Source organism: Muntiacus reevesi, chromosome 2 (genome assembly GCF_963930625.1).
Source record: "Muntiacus reevesi chromosome 2, mMunRee1.1, whole genome shotgun sequence".
Classification (NCBI taxonomy): Eukaryota; Metazoa; Chordata; class Mammalia; order Artiodactyla; family Cervidae; genus Muntiacus; species Muntiacus reevesi.
In genome coordinates this window covers 109182246-109201410 of record NC_089250.1, presented here as the reverse complement: position 1 = coordinate 109201410, position 19165 = coordinate 109182246, and the positions used below count along the sequence as shown (strand labels likewise).

The 19165-nt window shown below is 36.3% G+C and overlaps 1 protein-coding gene across 4 annotated transcripts in view; it reads right to left on the bottom strand.

The window, feature by feature from the left end:
* ADK (adenosine kinase) overlaps window positions 1-19165 on the bottom strand; it is a 536060-nt gene that overhangs the window by 485236 nt on the left and 31659 nt on the right. For all 4 annotated transcript variants that reach the window (XM_065922664.1, XM_065922661.1, XM_065922663.1 and 1 more), the window contains one exon: window positions 5074-5148. In XM_065922664.1, the coding sequence (XP_065778736.1) occupies window positions 5074-5148 (75 nt within the window). The remainder of the gene's footprint in view (window positions 1-5073; window positions 5149-19165) is intronic.

Below are 19165 nucleotides of genomic sequence, written 5' to 3'. Positions count from 1 at the left end.
TGAGCGATTGAACTGAACTGAACTGAGTTTTGCAATGATAAGCTTTTTTTAATTGAAAATCCCAAATACTTTTTAAAAAATCAAAATCACAAATATACTTTATCAGAAGAATTTTAACAGGTACCTCATTTTTATAATGTAAGATACTAGTAAGTTTATATTTAATTCATTAATCTAGTACCTAGCAAATTATTTCTGGATAATTTATTTTTACACAGTGCAAATATAAAACACTCATCTAAAGATGGCCTAAAAAATAAGTTAAACAGTCTTTATAATGATATTCTAAAATGATAAGGAACTCATTCAAGTGTATTTTGGAAGAAATGGTCAGGGATATAAGAAAGGAAACACTCTACTTTTAAAGATTAGAGTTCAAAACCTTGTTTTTTATCTCCAAGTACTGATTTCAAAAGTCAAGGTTAAATTAAACAACCCGCCACCACCAAGAAAAAGACTTCAACTGGCCAGTTATTATCAGCTGCTAGAGAAGGCAATGGCACCCCACTCCAGTACTCTTGCCTGGAAAATCCCATGGACGGAGGGGCCTGGTGGGCTGCAGTCCATGGGGTCGCTAGGAGTCGGACACGACTGAGCGACTTCACTTTCCCTTTTCACTTTAATGCACTGGAGAAGGAAATGGCAACCCGCTCCAGTGTTCTTGCCTGGAGAATCCCAGGGACGGGGGAGCCTGGTGGGCTGCTGTCTATGGGGTCGCACAGAGTCAGACACGACTGAAGAGACCTGGCAGCTAGTGAAACAAAGAAGCTATTTGAGTTGCCAACAGTGTCAGCACACAGCTGCCAGATCATAATCATTCTGACCATATTTGCATTAACCTTAAAAAAGACAGTATAGAGTGAAAAAAAGCTAATTACCTAAGACTACATATAGTATTATCTCATAAACACAAATATATTATATCTCTGAGTCACATCAATACATAGATGTCTGGGTGCATGTTCATCAAAACAATTTAAGACTGGTTACACATAGCATAAAATTTCAAATTTTTTACTTTCGCTTTGTATTTTTATTTGCTATTAGAATTATTTTTAAAACAGTGACAATCAATCAGTTGATTTCCTGAATAAAACATCTCACAAAGCAAAGGAGCTCTAACTTCAAACTCTTGAAGATCATGTTCAATTGACTCTATTTTGTTTTACTTATAAAGCTTTCCTGATATGTAACTGACATACATCTTATGTATTTAAAGTATACAATTTGATAAGCTTTGATACATGTATATATACTCATGGAATTATTAATCATTTAAGATAATAAACACACTCCCTTAAAAGCTCCCTCATGTCTCCTGTAACCTCTCCTTCCCGTCCTCCAACACATCCTGGCACATGCACATGAAACCAACAATCTGCCTTGTGTCACTATAAATTGAATTCCCTATAATTTCAATATAAATGGAATCATACAGTATTCTTTTTTGTCTAGTTTCTTTCAATGAACACAATTTTTCTAAGCTTCATCCAAACAATACTCTATTCCTTTTTAATTTCTGACTAATATTCCACTGTATGGGTAAACAATCTGTTTAATGATTCACCTGTTGACATTTAGTTAACTTCCAAGTTCTAGCTTTTAAAAACAAAGTTACCATGAACATTAGTGAACATGTCTTTGTGTGGATACACACTTTCACTTCTCTTGGGTAAATATCTAAGAATGAACTGGCTGGATTGGGTAAATATCTCAGAATGAAATGGCTGGATCAAATAGATGTGTGTTTAACTTTTCAGACTGAAATTCAGTGCAGCATTTTAATATTTCCATGAGAAGAAAGCTGCAATTCCTTCATTAACTAACCAACATTTGGTATGCTCAGTTTTAAAATTTTAGCCACTCTAACAAAAATGTGGATATAAGTATTTCACTGTATCATTAATTTACATTTCCCTAATAATGAAAGAGACGGAGTACCTTTTCATGTGGTTATTTGCCATCCATATATCTTTGGTGAATGTTCAAATTTCTTGCCCGTTTTTATTAGGCTGTTTCTTTTCTGATTGAGCTTTAAGAGTTCGTTATATATTCTCACTGGTAGTTCTTTATCAGACATATGCTTTGCAAACATTTTCTCTAAACCTATGGTTTGTCCTTTCATTCTTCTAACAGTATTTTCCCAACAGGAAAAATTTTCATTTTGAAAAAGTCCAGCTCATCAGTTTTTTCTTTTATAGAACGTACTTCTGGTGTTTTATATTTAAGAAATTCTTGTTTAAATCACAGTCACGAAGATTTCCTGCTATATTATCCTGAAGAAGTGTTATACTTCTAGGCCTGATATTTAGCTCTATCAGTTAACTTTGTATATGGTACAAAATACAATTTCCTTTTTATGTATGTTGATATTCAATTGTTCTAGCACTATCTGTTGAAAAGACAATCCTTTCTCCACTGAACTGACTTGCACCTTTGTCAAAAATCAGTCATCCATTTATGTGTGGGGCTATTTCTGGACATTCTACTCTATGCAATCAAACTTCACAGTAATATCACTGCTTGATTATTGTAACTTTAAAATAATTCTTGAAATCAGGCAGTAGCTTTTTTATAGATTCCATCAGTTATTCTGCATAAATGATCATGCCTTTTGGACATAAAAATAGCTTATTTCTTCCTTCACAAGCTGGATGTCTTTTACTTCTTGTTGCCTGACTGCTCTGAATAGAATCTCCAGGACCACTGTGTACATTCTGAAGTGGTAAGGGCCAAAATCCTTGAATTGTTTCTGATCTTAGGGAAAAGTATAAAGACTTCACCATTAGAAATTATGTTATAAGGCTTTACGCTAACCAAACTTTTATGAGAAATAAGTAATATCTCTTCTATTCTAAGAATCCTATACAAAATTGTATCAGGAATAGATAGTGGTTTTGGCAAATGGTTTTTCTGTCTACTGAGATGATTACATTATTTTTCTTTTTTTACTCTGTTAATACAGTCAAGTACTCCAATTACATTCCAAATGTTAAACCTACCCTACACTCTAAGCACACTATTTCAGTCTGCAAAAAGGAATAAACACAGTGAGACTGTGTAAGTATGGATAAGTGATTTTCAATCTTCACTACCACTTTGTCTTCAAAGTTGGTAACGTAATTATAGATAGCTAACAGAATGAAAACATATCAATCTTAATATTAAAATAAAAATAAAGCTGAACAGAATTTATAAAACTAAAAGTTAGAGCAGTAGTCAGGAGTTAAAGTAGAAAGTTAACAAAACTTAGAAAGTAGAGAAGTAACAGAGGGAAGAACAGGGGCACTGGTAAATTCACTGTATATAAGGAGAAGTCAAGGGATTCCACTGAAAGTTGATATAAGAAAATTTTTTCATGTATGAATATTATGTCATTAAAAAGTACAAGGTAACCAAAAGTAAAACTATTAATATAATTGTATGCAAGAGTGTTTCTGATTAGCAGAGTGTATTTTAAAATTTGTATCTGAATGTCTTAGGATAAGACACATCCTCCAGTTTGTCCTTGGGTCCCTAACCTATTTCCTACTATATTGTAATAAGCCAGATTCACAGAATTATAAATTCTTGCCTGACCCTGTGACACCTGAGTTTATACAGATAAAGAGTTAATCTCCAAGACTTTAAAAAACAGAATTTGCTAAAAATTGCTATTCCTCAAAATCAATTGTATTCTACATACTAGGAATGAACAATCCAAAATTGAAATTAAGAAAATGACTCCATTTACAATCCCCAACCAGGAATTGAACCTGTGCCCCCAGAAGAGAAAGCATGGTGTCTTAACTACTGGACCTCCAGGGAAGTCCTAGGATAGCTATAATTTTGAAAAGGGAAAAGACCAAGTTTTGGTGAGGATGTGGTTCTTCAAAGAACTAAACACAGAATTACCATGTGACTTAGCAATTCCACTCCAATATATAAACCCAAAAGAAATGAAAATATATATTCTTGCAAAAACTCATACACAAATATTCACAGCAGGTTTCTTCATCACAGTCAAAAGACAAAACAATCCAAGTGTCCATCAGCCAATGACTACATCAACTGATGAACGCATAAACAAACTGTGGTATATACAAACAATGCAATATCATTCTGCCTTAAAACAAATAAAGCACTGACACATGCTACAACATGGAAGAACCTTGAAAAACATGTTAAGTAAAATAAGCCAGACAGAAAAGGCTGCATATTGCACGCTTCCATTTATATGAAATAAAATATCCAGAATAGGCAAATCCATGGAAACAAACTAAACTGGTAGATTGGGGCAAGGTGGAGAGGGCAGGTGGGAATACTGATATGACCACTTATTGGGTTCGGGTTTCTTTTTGACAAGATGAAATGTCCTGGGATTAGATCGTGGTGACAGTTGTACAACACTGCCAATGTCCTAGTAGTCACTGAACTGTACACCTTAAAATAGTTAAAATTATCAATTTAATTTTAAGTAAATTTTGCATCAATACTATTTTTTTAAAGTGGTTGTCCCTGGGCATAGAACTTGGGCTGTTTAAGAGGAAGGGGATATTAATTTTTCATCATTAAGTCTTTTTTAGTACTTAACTTTTCCCTTGTACCAAATGACCACAGATAAATAAACATAAAATGATTTCTCAGCTAAACTAACAATATCAAAAGTTACTATTGGGGGAAATAGACAAGATTCACAGGGTGTGAATATACCCTACATATTCTTGTTCTCTCTAATCCTATTCCTTCTCCCATATGGTATGGTACCCATTACTGATTTAGTTCATTGACAGTTAATTTTAAAATGTGGAAATTAAATCATTAAGTAAATCACATACTTCTTCCTTGCAAAGAATAACAGAATCACCTTCAAGTGAAAGTAGCAATAGGAATGAAAAAAAGTACAAAAGTTTTCCCAGGGAAAATTGTGGTCAATTACTCAGTAATAATGATATTCCACTTGCCATTATCAGGATTAAATTTCCTGAATTTTCCTCCAACTGAAGATGTTAAACAGCAAATTCAACTCTAACATTTTCAGTTTTTACTTAGATGTATGTTTCACATAGTAAATATGAAGAGCTCAATACTTACTTATCAAGGAAATCCTTATCCACTACAGCAGTGATGTCAAGAAGAGGATTTCCCATTCCAAAGAGAATATTTTCACTAAAAAAAAAACACAAACAAAATACAAGCACAAGTTAGAAATACCTCTGAAAGTAAGGTGACATACAAAATGCACACAAATATAAAAACATCTTCACTTCCCCCTGAAAATAAACCTAACATACTAGATTATTAAGCCTTTGATTTGCCTATTATATACATGCAGGACAAACTTTAGAGGTAGCACAAAGCCATTCAGAAAGGAGAATGACTTTTAAGTTGGACGAAATAAACATAACAAAAAAAGAAACCAGATCATGTGATTTTTTTCCACAATATTTAATAGTTAATTAAATTCAATGTTCTTTTTTTTCAAGGTTTAATAAAGTTTTATATATTCAACAAACATGATAAATACTTAACTCTACCTAGACAGTAAAATACTGAACTAATGAAAGTTTATTATAGAGCATATAGCAAGTCCTGGAAAAAGTCAAGCAACAGCCTTACCCTTGAAAAACTGAATGCCTGGGGTGGGACCTTTACAGTGGGTATCATAGATAGTGTAATTTTCAATTACATTTAATGGACTTTGAGGGAGTCTGTTTTCCATAGTATTACAGAATCGCTCGAAACTAAGGGAAAGCTAGAACCCTGAGAACCACAAGCAATACCACTGAGAGCAAGAAATGGACTAGAGGCATAGCTGGGTCAGCCTTGACGAGGGGCATTCTTCTAGTTAATGGTAATAAAATTCGCCCCTGCATAATTTCCCACTGGTATCTAGTTTGCTCAAGCTCTTTCCCAGTTGCTTCCAAACCAGTTACCATCCTCACCACTTGGAGATTATCATTAATACCAAAAGGACTGATATACCAAAGTTTCTTTAGAACAAAGTACAGCCTACACTTACAGTCTAAAATGATTGAGAAGACTGAATTAAAATCACAGATAGGGCAACTATGGTTGAATATGCAGTAAGGGGAATTTTGTCCCTTTTTCTATTTAAAGAAAGTTGATGAGGGAGGGATAAAAGACAATGTATTTATTTATTCACATTGGGATTTATAATCAAAATAAAAGTCTAATGAAGAAAGTAAGTGCTTAGAAAATGAAGGACCAACAGGCAGACACAGTAAAATGTGACCATCATTTCATTAGGAACTTCTCTGCCTAATTTGTGTATTATTAGGCAAACAATAAAAACTCCTCAGTTCACTTCAGTTCAGTCGTGTCTGACTCTCTGTGACCCACAGACTGCAGAACACCAGGCCTCCCTGTCCATTACCAACTCCCAGAGTTTACTCAGACTCACGTCCATTGAGTCAGTGATGCCATCCAACCATCTCATCCTCTGTCATCCCCTTCTCCTCCCGCCTTCAATCTTTCCCAGCATCAGGGTCTTTTCCAATGAGTCAGTTCTTCGCATCAGATGGCCAAAGTACTGGAGTCTGAGCTTCAGCATCAGTCCTTCCAGTGAATATTCAGGACTGATTTCCTTGAGGGTGGACTGGTTGGATCTCCTTGCTGTCCAAGGGATTCTCAAGAGTCTTCTCCAACACCGCAGTTCAAAAGCATCAATTCTTCAGCACTCAGCTTTCTTTATAGTCCAACTCTCACACCCATACACGGCTACTGGAAAAAACATAACTTTGACTAGACGGACTTTTGCTGGCAAAGTAACATCTCTGCTTTTTAATATGCTGTCTAAGTAGGTCAAAACTTTCTTCCAAGGAGCAAGTGTCTTTTAATTTCATGGCTGCAGTCACCATCTGCAGTGATTTTGGAGCCCCCAGAAATAAAGTCTGTCACTGTTTCCATTGTTTCCCCATCTATTTGCCATGAAGTGATGGAACTAGATGCCATGATCTTAGTTTTCTGAATGTTGAGCTTTAAGTCAACTTTTTCACTCTCCTTTCACTTTCATCAAGAGGCTCTTTAGTTCTTCTTCACTTTCTGCCATAAGGGTGTTGTCATCTGCATATCTGAGGTTATTGATATTTCTGGCAATCTTCATTCCAGCTTGTGCTTCATCCAGTCCAGCATTTCTCATGATGTACTCTGCATATAAGTTAAATAAGCAGGGTGACAATATACAGCCTTGATGTACTCCTTTCCAAATTTGGAACCAGTCTGTTTTTCTATGTCCATTTCTAACTGTTGTTTCTTGACCTGCATACAGATTTCTCAGGAGACAGGTCAGCTGGTCTGGTATTCCCATCTCTTTCAGAATTTTCCAGTTTGTTGTGATCCACACAGTCAAGGCTTTGGCATAGTCAATAAAGCAGAAATAGATGTTTTTCTGGAACCCTCTTGTTTTTTTGATGATCCAACGGACGCTGGCAATTTGATTTCTGGTTCCTCTGCCTTTTCTACATCCAGCTTGAACATCTGGAACCTCATAGTTCACATACTGTTGAAGACTGGCTTGGAGAATTTTGAGCATTACTTTGCTAGCATGTGAGATGAGTGCAATTGTGCAGTAGTTTGAGCATTCTTTGGCATTGCCTTTCTTTGTGATTGGAATGAAAACTGAACTTTTCCAGTCCTGTGGCCACTGCTGAGTTTTCCAGATTTGCTGGCATATTGAGTGCAGCACTTTCACAGCATCATCTTTCAGGATTTGAAATAGCTCAACTGGAATTCCATCACCCCCACTAGCTTTGTTTGTAGTAATGCTTCCTAAGGCCCATTTGACTTTGCATTCCAGGATGTCTGGCTCTAGGTGAGTGATCACACCATCGTGATTATCTGAGTAGTGAAAATCTTTTTTGTATAGTTCTTCTGTGTATTTTTGCCACCTCTTCTTAATATCTTCTGCTTCTGTTAGGCCCACGCCATTTCTGTCCTTTATTGTGCCCATCTTTGCATGAAAATTTCCCTTGGTATCTCTAATTTCCTTGAAGCAATCTCTTATTTATTTAAAACAAAACAAAACAAAAGCACAGGGGAAATATTATTGAGCAGCTTGGCTGTTTCTCTTTATTCACACTTTTTAAGTGTTTAGTTCAGTATAGCCAGTAATGTAACCACCACCTAAATCAAAACACGAAACATTTCCATCACCACAAAAAAATATCCTCCCGTCCCCACGTCAGTCTCTCAACCCGCAACTGGTCCCCTCCTGGTTTTAAGAAATGTAACAGTGATACTTCTTTTTAAGAATTCAGACCTTTGCATATCTCCTGCACTCTCAAAATAGTTTATTACACCCTACTCGAAAATTTAGTAGAAATAATATTATCAAATTAATGCAACCTCTCTAGGCCCATGGCTTCTACAGTCAAAGAATTATGGTGGGAAACGAGAACAATGAATCACAATAACCATGTTTAAACTCATTTCTAAATCTATTTGTCCAATAAAACCTTTGCTTATGAACATAAATGGACAAGAATATGTGAAATGTTGATCCAAGCTCCCTGTGTAAAGGACAAAAGAGGAAGAACTTAAATACCAATTACTGTTCCTTACTGCAAGAATTATATAGCACAGGCTCTGATGAGAGATGCTGTCAAGCTGGCCGGGTTGGAACCCATTGCAGCAACCATGGCTAATATAAGAGGTAAGAGACAACAGAATTTAAAACAACGCATAAAAGGTATCTGCATACAATAAGTTAAGTAAAATCTATACAATTATTTCCAAAAGCAAATGAGTTTAAACTACTCACATCATTTTCCTCTCCATCACTGTATATAATTAAGAAGCTATTAAGTAACTTCATTCTAATATGACAGATTAACTCTGTTAAAAACACTAATGCTTTAAAACGGCCAATTTCCTAAATACACACTAGTGTCCAGGCCAGTAAATTCTGTACCACTCTTCTCAAATAATGAAAATACTATTTAAGTAAGCATTTATTTTGATCTTTTCCTATTAGATGTTAACAAGATGAGGATGGTCTATGGCCAAAAACTATCTGAATCATACTAGGACTATTATTTTGTTAGCAATATAAGTGTTAGCAATGTCTTTTTCCTGGAATGGATGCTAGGATGAAAGAATTCTGAATGATTGGTTTTCTTGTTTTTGTTTTTTTTTTTAGTCAGCAATTTTACATGTCTCATAATTCAGACTCCATCCAACATAAACCCATAATTATTATTTTGTTAGACAACCTACAAGTTTCATGCACGGACACAGATATTAAAGTAAAAGATACTCATAAAACTTTGTCTACTCTATTGATATATTATTGTTGATTAGCTCTCTGGTCAGCAAAAATATTTAGTTACACTATGCTGCCAGAATAAATACTAATGATGAACATCCTAAACTATTATAGCCATCATCCTCTCTTTAAATTCAGAAGCCCCATCTTCATAGGTGATTCGTCTCTCTCCATCAATAAGCACTATTCTTAGTAGTAACTGCACCATCTTAGCTTTCTCCAACAGTTTATCTGCCAGGAACCCCCACAACATTCCACTGGCACTGCCTTTAAAGAGGTCCTCTAGGCCCTGTAGACCCTGCCTAAATTTCTACACTGCAGCTATTTTTTTAGCCACAATAAATCTGATACAATATGACCAGAACTATATTATTTAAACAAATCTAACTGATCTTGGAGAGGCAGCAGTGAGTAGTAGCAAGAAGTGAAATCTTAGTTCCCTGACCAGGAATTGAACCTGTATACCCTGGATGAAAACCAGGAATCCTAGCCACCAGATCAGCAAGGGATACAGGTTAGAAGCAAATTTTCCCTGGCTCTTGCCCCCACTGAGAAATTCATTTCTCATGGAGTCTAAAACTGTAAAAGCAGGTACAAAGTTTATTATTAGAGACACAGCACCACCACAAGTGGGAGAGCACACAGAGAAACAGTTAAGACAGGAGCAAGGCAGAAACAGACAACCAAAGAGAAAGGGTGTGGGCATCCCCCTAAAGAGGACGAGGGCAGTAAAAAGGTGGTTAAGTCATTTATACAGGGCAGTTCTTCTGGGTACTTGTTTACCTTTGGCCAATTACATGGTTTCTTTTTCCACACCTGACTTACCCTAGGACCCTCCCCAACATGCATGTGCAATTCTTTTTCAAAATATATTCCAGCCCAGAGGTCTATAGGGTGGCCTTGGCATCACATATGATGGAGTGACAAACTTCTCCTTCTGACCCCCAAAGGAGCCTTTCTGTGCGTGTGCAATGTATCCCTTGCCCCAAGGATGGGAAATATACGATCTCTTGATCTTTTACACAAACAGGATTTAGCCCCTTTCTGTTTCTGACTGTTGTTCTCTTAAACTGTCCTCAGGAGACAAAGCCTGGCTATTTACTCTATTTCTGCTGGTAATTCTATTTTGAAGTGCAAACAGGAGACTGGTTGTAAATATCTAACCTGGAGCCCACCAATCTCCTGTCTCAAGAAATGCAAACAGGAGGCTAATTGTAAAGGTCTGAACTGGAGCTCAACTTTTTTTGCCCCAAGAAATGTACACAGGAGGCCAGTTTAAATGCCTAGCCTGGAGCACATCTTATAATAATAGTTTTACTGGTAATAGTAAAAAAATTGGAAGCAACCCAAATGTCCTTCAACAGGTAACTAGGTAAACAAACTGTGGTACACCCATACAGTGGACTAATATTCAGCATTAAAAAGAAATGAACTATGATACAACTTGGATGGATTTCAAACACACTATTGTGACTGACCATTTAGGGATAACACAAAGGAGTTTCTTTTGGTGACATAACAGTTTAGTACCCTTATTGTGTTAATATGGAATCTGTACATGATAAAATTTCACGGAACCATACACCACCACCACGCCAGTAACATGCAGTGTAAGCAAAGACTGGCAATATTCTAAAAACATTCATAGTCAATTCATAGTCAACTTAATAGTACTATGCGTGCCAAGCCGCTTCAGTTGTGTCTGACTCTTTGTGACCCCATGAACTGTAGCCTGCCAAGCTCCTCTGTCCGTGGGATTCTCCAGGCAAGAATACTGGAGTAGGTTGCCATTGCCTCCTCCAGTGGATCTGCCCAACCTAGGGAACAAACCCACATCTTTATCTCCTAAAACTGGCAAATGGGTTCTTTACCACTAGCGCCACCTGGGAAAGTACTATACCAATATTAATTTCCTGGTTTAGGTAATATACTATGGTTATTTAAGATTTATTACTGGCAGATGTTGGGTGAAGGGTGCATAGGAACTCTCTGTACTCTTTTTGCAACTTCCTGTGAGTCAAAAAAGAAAAAAAGAAAATCGTAAAGTATTCTTTCAAAAGAAAGAGAAAGAATATATTAAAATGTTTAAAAAACAATTAGGGTGACATCATCAGGAATGATAGAATAAGGGCCTCCAAAAATCCTCTCTTCCATAAAAGCAACAAGAACAGTAGCAAAAAAAAAAAAAAAAAAAAAAAAAAAGTCAAAATCAACACTTCCAGAACTCTAAAGGCTTGCAACATCTGAGGAACACTTTTCAAAGGGAAAAAAAAGGCTGAATCTCTGCAAAAAACAGCAAGCTTTGTGGCATTCTAACTTCCCGAATTCCCATCCCCCTCCCCAGCTCCATGGCAGCCTTAAAAGCAACAGCCCCAAAAACACAGTGAAAAGCAAGAGCCTAACAGCCACTGGAGGAGTTGAAACAGAACTGGAGCTCTTTCAAAGCCCCATTTTCAGAGACTGTTATTATCTGAGCTTTTGAGTAATCGGCAGTTACCCAAAAAACCCCTACTCCTAACACTTTTCTCATTATTTGACCTGACTCACAGTTTCCCCAGTGCTCACAGCCTTTTCCCCAGGAACATTTGTCAAAAACAATCATCTGCAATTGTTTAACACTCCAGCCATCTGAAACAGTTGGGAGCAAACCAAAAAGCTTAAAAGGAAAAGTGTGGGCATGAGATGTCCATGAGGGGGTTTGAAAAGTTCTGAATATTCCTGAGAATCTAGGAGACCATGTACATGTGCCCTGGCCTGTGTGCATGTTCAAGAAAGACTTGAAAAGACATTAAGCAACCATCTCTGAGCATGAGGCTCTGCACAAGCAGGAAATAAAGGCTATGGCAGCACTGTAAGTCTGGCTGAGCAGTGAAGTTACACCTTATCAAGCACAGCCAGCCTCTCGGCAAAGATTGGGTGACAATAACAAGTATTGGAAAGAACATAGAAAAACTGGAATCCACACTGCTGGTGGAGATGTAAAATGATGCTTGCAGCTTGAAACAATGTTTGGCAGTTCCCCAAAAGAAAAAACAAACATAAAATTACCAGGTGGCGCTAGTGGTAAAGAACTCGCCTGCCAAAGCAGGAGACCTAAGAGATGTGGGTTCAATCCCTGACTCAGGAAGATTCCCTGGAGAAGGAAATGGCAACCCACTGCAGTATTCTCGCCTGGGAAATCCCATGGACAGAAGATCCTGGCCGGCTATAGTCCATGAGTTTGCAAGAGTCGGACATAACTTAGTGATTTAACAGAATAACCAAATGACCCAGCAATTCCAGTGCTAAGTATATACTCAGGAGAAATGAAAACAGGTGACATCACAAAAACTTGGACATAAATGTTTATAGTATCATTACTCATAATAGTCAAAAAGTGGAAATAAAAATACCCATCAACTGACAAATGGATAAACAAAATGTGGTCTATACATACAATGGAATATTATTCAGCAATTAGAAGGAATGAAATACTGATACACGTAACAACATAGGATGAACTCCAAAAATAATATGCTCAGTGAAGGAAGCCAAGCACAAAAGCCCAAATACATGACTCCACTCATGAAATGACCAGAATATGACAAATTCACAAAGTAGATTAGTAATTGCCAGGACAGGGGCAGAGGAAATGAAGAGTGACTGCTAACAGGCATGAGGCTTCATTTGTGCCCTACGCTTAGTCACTATGTTGTGTCCAACTCTTTTTGACCCCATGGAATGTTGCCTACCAGGCTCCTCTGCCCATGGGATTTTTCAGACATGAATACTAAAGTGGGTTGGCACTTTCCTCCTCCAGGGGACCTTCCCGACCCAGAGATCAAACCCACATCTCCTGTATCTCCTGCACTGCAGACAGATTCTTCACCCACTGAGCCATCAAGGAGGCCTGAGACTTCATTTGGAAATGATGAAAATATTCTGCAATTAGATAGTGGTGATGGATGCGCAACGCTATGAATATCCTAAAAACCACTGAGTTATACAGTTTAAAATGGTAGATTTTATGGCATGTGAATTATATATCACAGTAGTCATGTATGGATCCAAGAGCTGGATCATAAATAAAGCTGAGTGCCGAAGAATTGATGCTTTTGAACTGTGGTGTTGGAGAAGACTCTGGAGAGTCCTTTGGGACTGCAAGGAGATCAAACCAGCCAATCCTAAAGGAAATCAGTCCTGAATATTCACTGGAAGGACTGATGCTGAAGCTGAAGCTCCAATTCTTCAGCCACCTCATGCGAAGAACTGACTCACTGGAAAAAGACCCTGATGAAGACAAAGATAGAAGGCAACTGGAAAGGGGGAGGACAGAGTATGAGATGGTTGGATTGCATCATCAACTCAATGGACATGAGTTTGAGCAGGCTCTGGGAGTTGGTGATGGACAGGGAAGCCCGGCATGCTACAATCCACAGGGCTGCAAAGAGTTGGACATAACTGAGCAACTGAACTGAAATGAATAATGCAGTAAATAAAACAGGCAAACTAATTGGCATTTATAGAACAATACATCCCAACAACTGCAATATTCATTTACTGAATAAATGATGCACAGAACAACTACACTGAAAATCTCAAAATATTGCTGAGTGAAATTAAAGACTTTAAAAACACATGTAACATTCAGCAAATCAGGCTACAGGTAAGACCATAAAAATCTCAGTAGATATCAAAGGACTGAAACTTAACAATGTATTTTTTCTCTATACATAAAAAGGGGGCTTCCCAGGTAGCTCAGTGGTAAAGAATCCACCTGCCAATGCGGGAGCCACAGGAGACATGGGTTGGATCCCTGAGTTGGGAAGATCCCCTGGCGGAGGAAATGGCAACCCTCTCAGTATTCTACCCGGGATAATCCCATGGACAGAAGAGCCTGGTGAGGTCACAAAGAGTCAGACTCAACTAAGCACGCATGCCCACATATATAAAATACAGACATGTGCTTATAAAGTATAAACAATATATTTTCTGTAACATAGAATTAAATAGAAAAACAATTTTTAAAAATAACTGTTAAAACCCCCAAATATTTAGAAATTAGACAATAAACTTTTAAATGACCTTGTGTATAAAATCTGTAGATGAAAGAAATCACAACAGAAATTAGAAAATTATTTGAACTGATCACGCATGTCAAAATTTGTATGTTGCAGTTAAAGAAGTACTGAGAGGGAAACATTTTATATATGAAATGCACATATTAGAAAACAAGAAATGTTTAAAATGAATGGTCTGAATTTCTAACTCAAAAGAAGACAGAAAAGGAGTAAATTAAGCCCAAAAGAGTAGAAGCAAGAAAATAAAAATATGACAGCAAAAAATAAGCAAAATAGAAAATGTAGTACCAAAACAGAAGTTCAACAAAACCCAAATCTCGGGTTTTGAAAAGATTAATACAGTTGGTAAGCCACTAACAAGACTTAGCCCAAAAAGTTAAAAAAAAAAAAAAAAAAAAAGAGGAGGAAGCGGTGGAGTACCAATATCAGGAATGAAAAAGGGGACATAAAAAAAAAGGGGGACATAAAAAAAAAGGGGGACATAAAACAGTTCCCACAAGCAGTAACAGAATACTATGAGTAACTCTATAACAATCCAGCAATTCAGAACAAATTTCTTTAAAAATTCAAAACTGACACAGGAAAAAATGGTAAATCTGAATAACCATTTATCATTTCTTTAAATATTCTAAGCCCAGATGGCTTTACTGCTGAAAGTTACCAAAAATTTAAAGAAACAATATCAATCTTACAAACCTACAATAATTAAGTCAATGTAGCATTGGCATAACACTACACAAACAGATCAACAGATCAGAATAGAGAGTCAGGGAAAAGTCTTATACCTATTGAATCTATTGATTGAGAATCCTTTTAAGGAAACCTTTACACTGTAGCAAAAAAAATTAGCTTAAAATGGATCACAGACCTAAATGTGAAGGCTAAAACTATAAGGCTTCTAGAAGAAAACATAAGGGAATAGTTCATAACTTTGAGATAGAAAAGGAAAGATCTCTAAGAACCTAAAAGGTAATAAACATAAAATAAAATGAATCAAATCAATGAATTCAATATCAAATTTTAAAACTTCTGCACCCAAAAGACACTGTTAGAAAAATGGAAAGACATGGCTCAGAGAGAAAATATTTGCTTAACATGAAGGTATATATGCTTGTGTGTAAAATCTGACAAATAATTTCTATCTAAAATACCAAAAGAATGAACAAACCAGCAACAAAAAAAAGACAACCTATACTTACAAATATGGGTAAAAGACCTGAACTGACAGTTCAAAAGAAAAGATAAGCAAATGGCCTATAATCACATTATTAGCCATCAGTGAACTATAACTACAATGAAATATAATTATATACCCACCAGAATGGCTAAAATCAAAAGTGCCGAACATTTTGGTACTTGGAAAGGATGGAAAAGGAGTAAAGGATGGAAAAGGAGTAAGTGACATAAAAAATGTCAAGAATGTGGAATAACTGGAACTCTTATAATACTGAATGTTGAATGTATTCCATTTTCTATTTTGGAAAACAGTGGTGGTTTCTGAAGTTAAACACACATCTACCCTAGAACACAGCAATTCCACACCTGGACATTTACCCACGTCCCCACAAAGGTTTATACAGGAAGATTCTTGAAGCTTAACTTAGGGTAACCAAACCCTGGAAACAAGCCAAAGTCCATCAGCAGAACTGTTATAATATTCATATCATAGAATCTTAGCAGTGAAAAGAAACAAACTACTAAAACACACATCAAAACGGATGAGTCTCAAAACTCACTGAACAAAAGTAATCAGACACAAACAGTACTTACTGTATGATTTTATTTATATGAAGCTTTAGAATACACAAAACTACTCTCTACTAATAGAAGCCAGAAAATGATTGCCTGGATGGGGCAGGAGAAAGAGACTGATTGAAAAGAGGCAAGAAAAAACTTTCTGGGAGATGAACATATTTTCTTAAGTTGATCTGGCTGGTGTTTTACAAATACTTTTTTTTCCCAAAAAAAATTCAGTGAACTTAGCATCTGTGATTTTACTATATATGAATTACATTGTTGGCATTTTTTAAAACATAAACAAACTAGGAAAATTGTTGTTTCCCTTAGGCTAAGGAACCCAGTCTTTTCATTTAAGCCTGTCCATACTGGCATGCTGTCTTACATACTCAAGGAAAAAAAATCTCTTTCCTCTGCCCAGCATCATCTATTTTTTTCTTCCCCTTTATCCCCTAAATCCTCAACCATACATGTATCTCTAAGTATTATTTCCCTACTCCCCATGACAGCTAACACTTCTAAAAGACTGTGCTATTAAATAGCACGGTTCCCTAAAGTAGATAAAATTATTCATTTTAAATTCAATTTTCAGAAGCACATGCATGACATACTAATGACTAACACTCACACAGCAATTTGAAGCTTACAAAGCATTTTTATGTATGTTATTGCCTTTAAATCCTCACAAAAACCCTATAGTATAGGTTTTGCTATTATCTGTGTTTACAGAAGTCTGGCAGGGCTACAGTTCATGGGGTCGCCAGTCAGACATCACTTAGCAACTAAACCACCACCACTGTTAAAGAGAATAAGAGGCTCAGCCAAGTTTTATAACCTGTCAAAGGTCATACAACAAATAAATGATACCTAACTTCAAATCACATGCTTTCTTGTTTAATATGCTACTCTGAGAAAATAAGAATTCTGTTAATAAAAATGCCTCACTGATGAAAAATATCCAAATCTAGCCAAAATAAGCTAATATTCCATTATCTTATGGTCCTATGTCAAGTAACATTTCAATAACCTAAATCTACTACCACAAAATCATTATAGTGTGTAAGTAGGTGACCAGATAACTTATTATTCAAGTGGGACATTTTTAAGAATAAAGAAAGAGCTATTAATAATTATGCCAAGATAACAGGCATGATCCAGGACTGTCTTGGGCAAACTGGGACATATGGTCACTCTATTTATAAACTAGCTATGCTATGTGAAATTAAGAATTCAGACTTACATTTTATTACAATATTTTTTAAAGTAACAATTTTAAAATCAAGTAGAACAGGTAAATAGTCATGAGTATTAACCAATGTTACAAGAAAGGGTTAACATTTCAAACTGTCTAGACAATCATTTTGGTTCCATTTCATCTTTGACAGTTCTGCTTAATGTAGCAATACTGTGGCTGGAAAGATCTGGAGTTAGAAAACCTTTTCAAACAAAGATGACCTATTTATAAATATGAGTATTAACAGCTGACAACATTGCAGTTCTCCAAGGAAAAGATTCCTGCTTTAGTTCTTCAAAATATTTCATAAATGAAACAATTTCATTTTATTTTAAAAAGCTCATTAGCTTCACTAGGAAGCCTCATGGCATAAAAAAGTTTGTGTAGTGATATAAAATTTATAATTCTTATAAAAGACACAAGCCCTGACATGAGTTTGAAAAACTGTTTAAATATTCTAAAGAAACCAATTCAACAAAGTAACACACTTCAATCTCAGCCAAAATTTAGTCTCCATATGAATGTTCTCCATCTGAGTGGCCTGGCAGACCCTACTAGATGTACCTCAAGGTCTTGAGTATTACGAGAAAAATACCCCAGGACTCCACCCACAGCCCACATAAATTTTCCAATGTAGGCTTAACCCACAGAAATGGTTACAGAATTACCATGTAGGTCACAGTCATGTCTAGTCCCAGAATAGTCTTAAACCAAACCTGACCTGTCTGGGCAGGCCAAAGAATAGGGTTCCTCAGCTCTACAGCAAACTCTCCCTGACTCCCTACCTCATTTTCCCAGTCTTCCATGGCACAAACTCAAGCTGTAAACAATTTTCAAAACCAGACTAGACATTCATGTTGGGAAAACAAGGCAATATTCATAGGAGTATTTTGAAATACCTTTGGTTTAGTACTTATAAAAAGTGTATAAAGTAGAAGTCAGGAGACCTAAATTCCCTCTTAAGTTCTATTGCTGCCAAACTAGGGCATAGCTCTTCATCTGGGCCTGAAGGTCCAGTATCAAGAAAGAAAAAGAGTAAAGTGATCTCTAAGATTCTCTTATACTCCTAACATTCTACATTTTCCTATGTGTACTGAATTTTAACCCAAGCATCAACTTTCCTGTTAGGCCAATTAAAAATGACAAAAGCATCAGTTTATCAAATATGTTCCATCATTTCTCAGATGAAGACCAGCTGGAATCTGATATATTGGGATGGCCAAAAAGTTTGTTTGGGGTTTTCATTAGCCATCACACAGAAAACACCAAATGAACTTTTTGGCCAACCCAATACATACTCTGATAATTGGTTTAAGAGGCTGCAAACTTAGACTCTTCATTAGTAATGGTGTAGCAGAGTAGAACATAAACAATAAAAGTCAGAGTCAAATTCTCCACCCAAACTTATTCAAAGATCATAAGCTTTTTTTTTTAATTCTTTTTATGCAACTAGTTATTTAGGAATTCATAACAGTTGGATGCTGCACTGGAAAGGGCACTGAATCAGGTATCTAGAGATCTGGGATCTAGTTCAAGACATGCAACTACTTGTTATGAACCTGAACAAATCACAGTTATCTCTTGCCTTCAGTTTCTTCGACTGTAAAATGAGGGAATTAGGTAAGTTCACTTCCTATTTAAAAATCTAAGATTTAAACATTTATTTTCAGATGACATCATTCTCTAAGGAGACCAAATTGCATTCAACAAGTTAATATTCCATTTACAAAATGTCTTAAAATATAAAAAAGTTTCATATCTACCCAAGAACACTGCGGAATACATATCTGTATTACCATCACAACAGACCGCATGGTGTAATGATTAACACTCTGGTCTCTGAATCCAGCAATCCGAGTTCAAATCTCA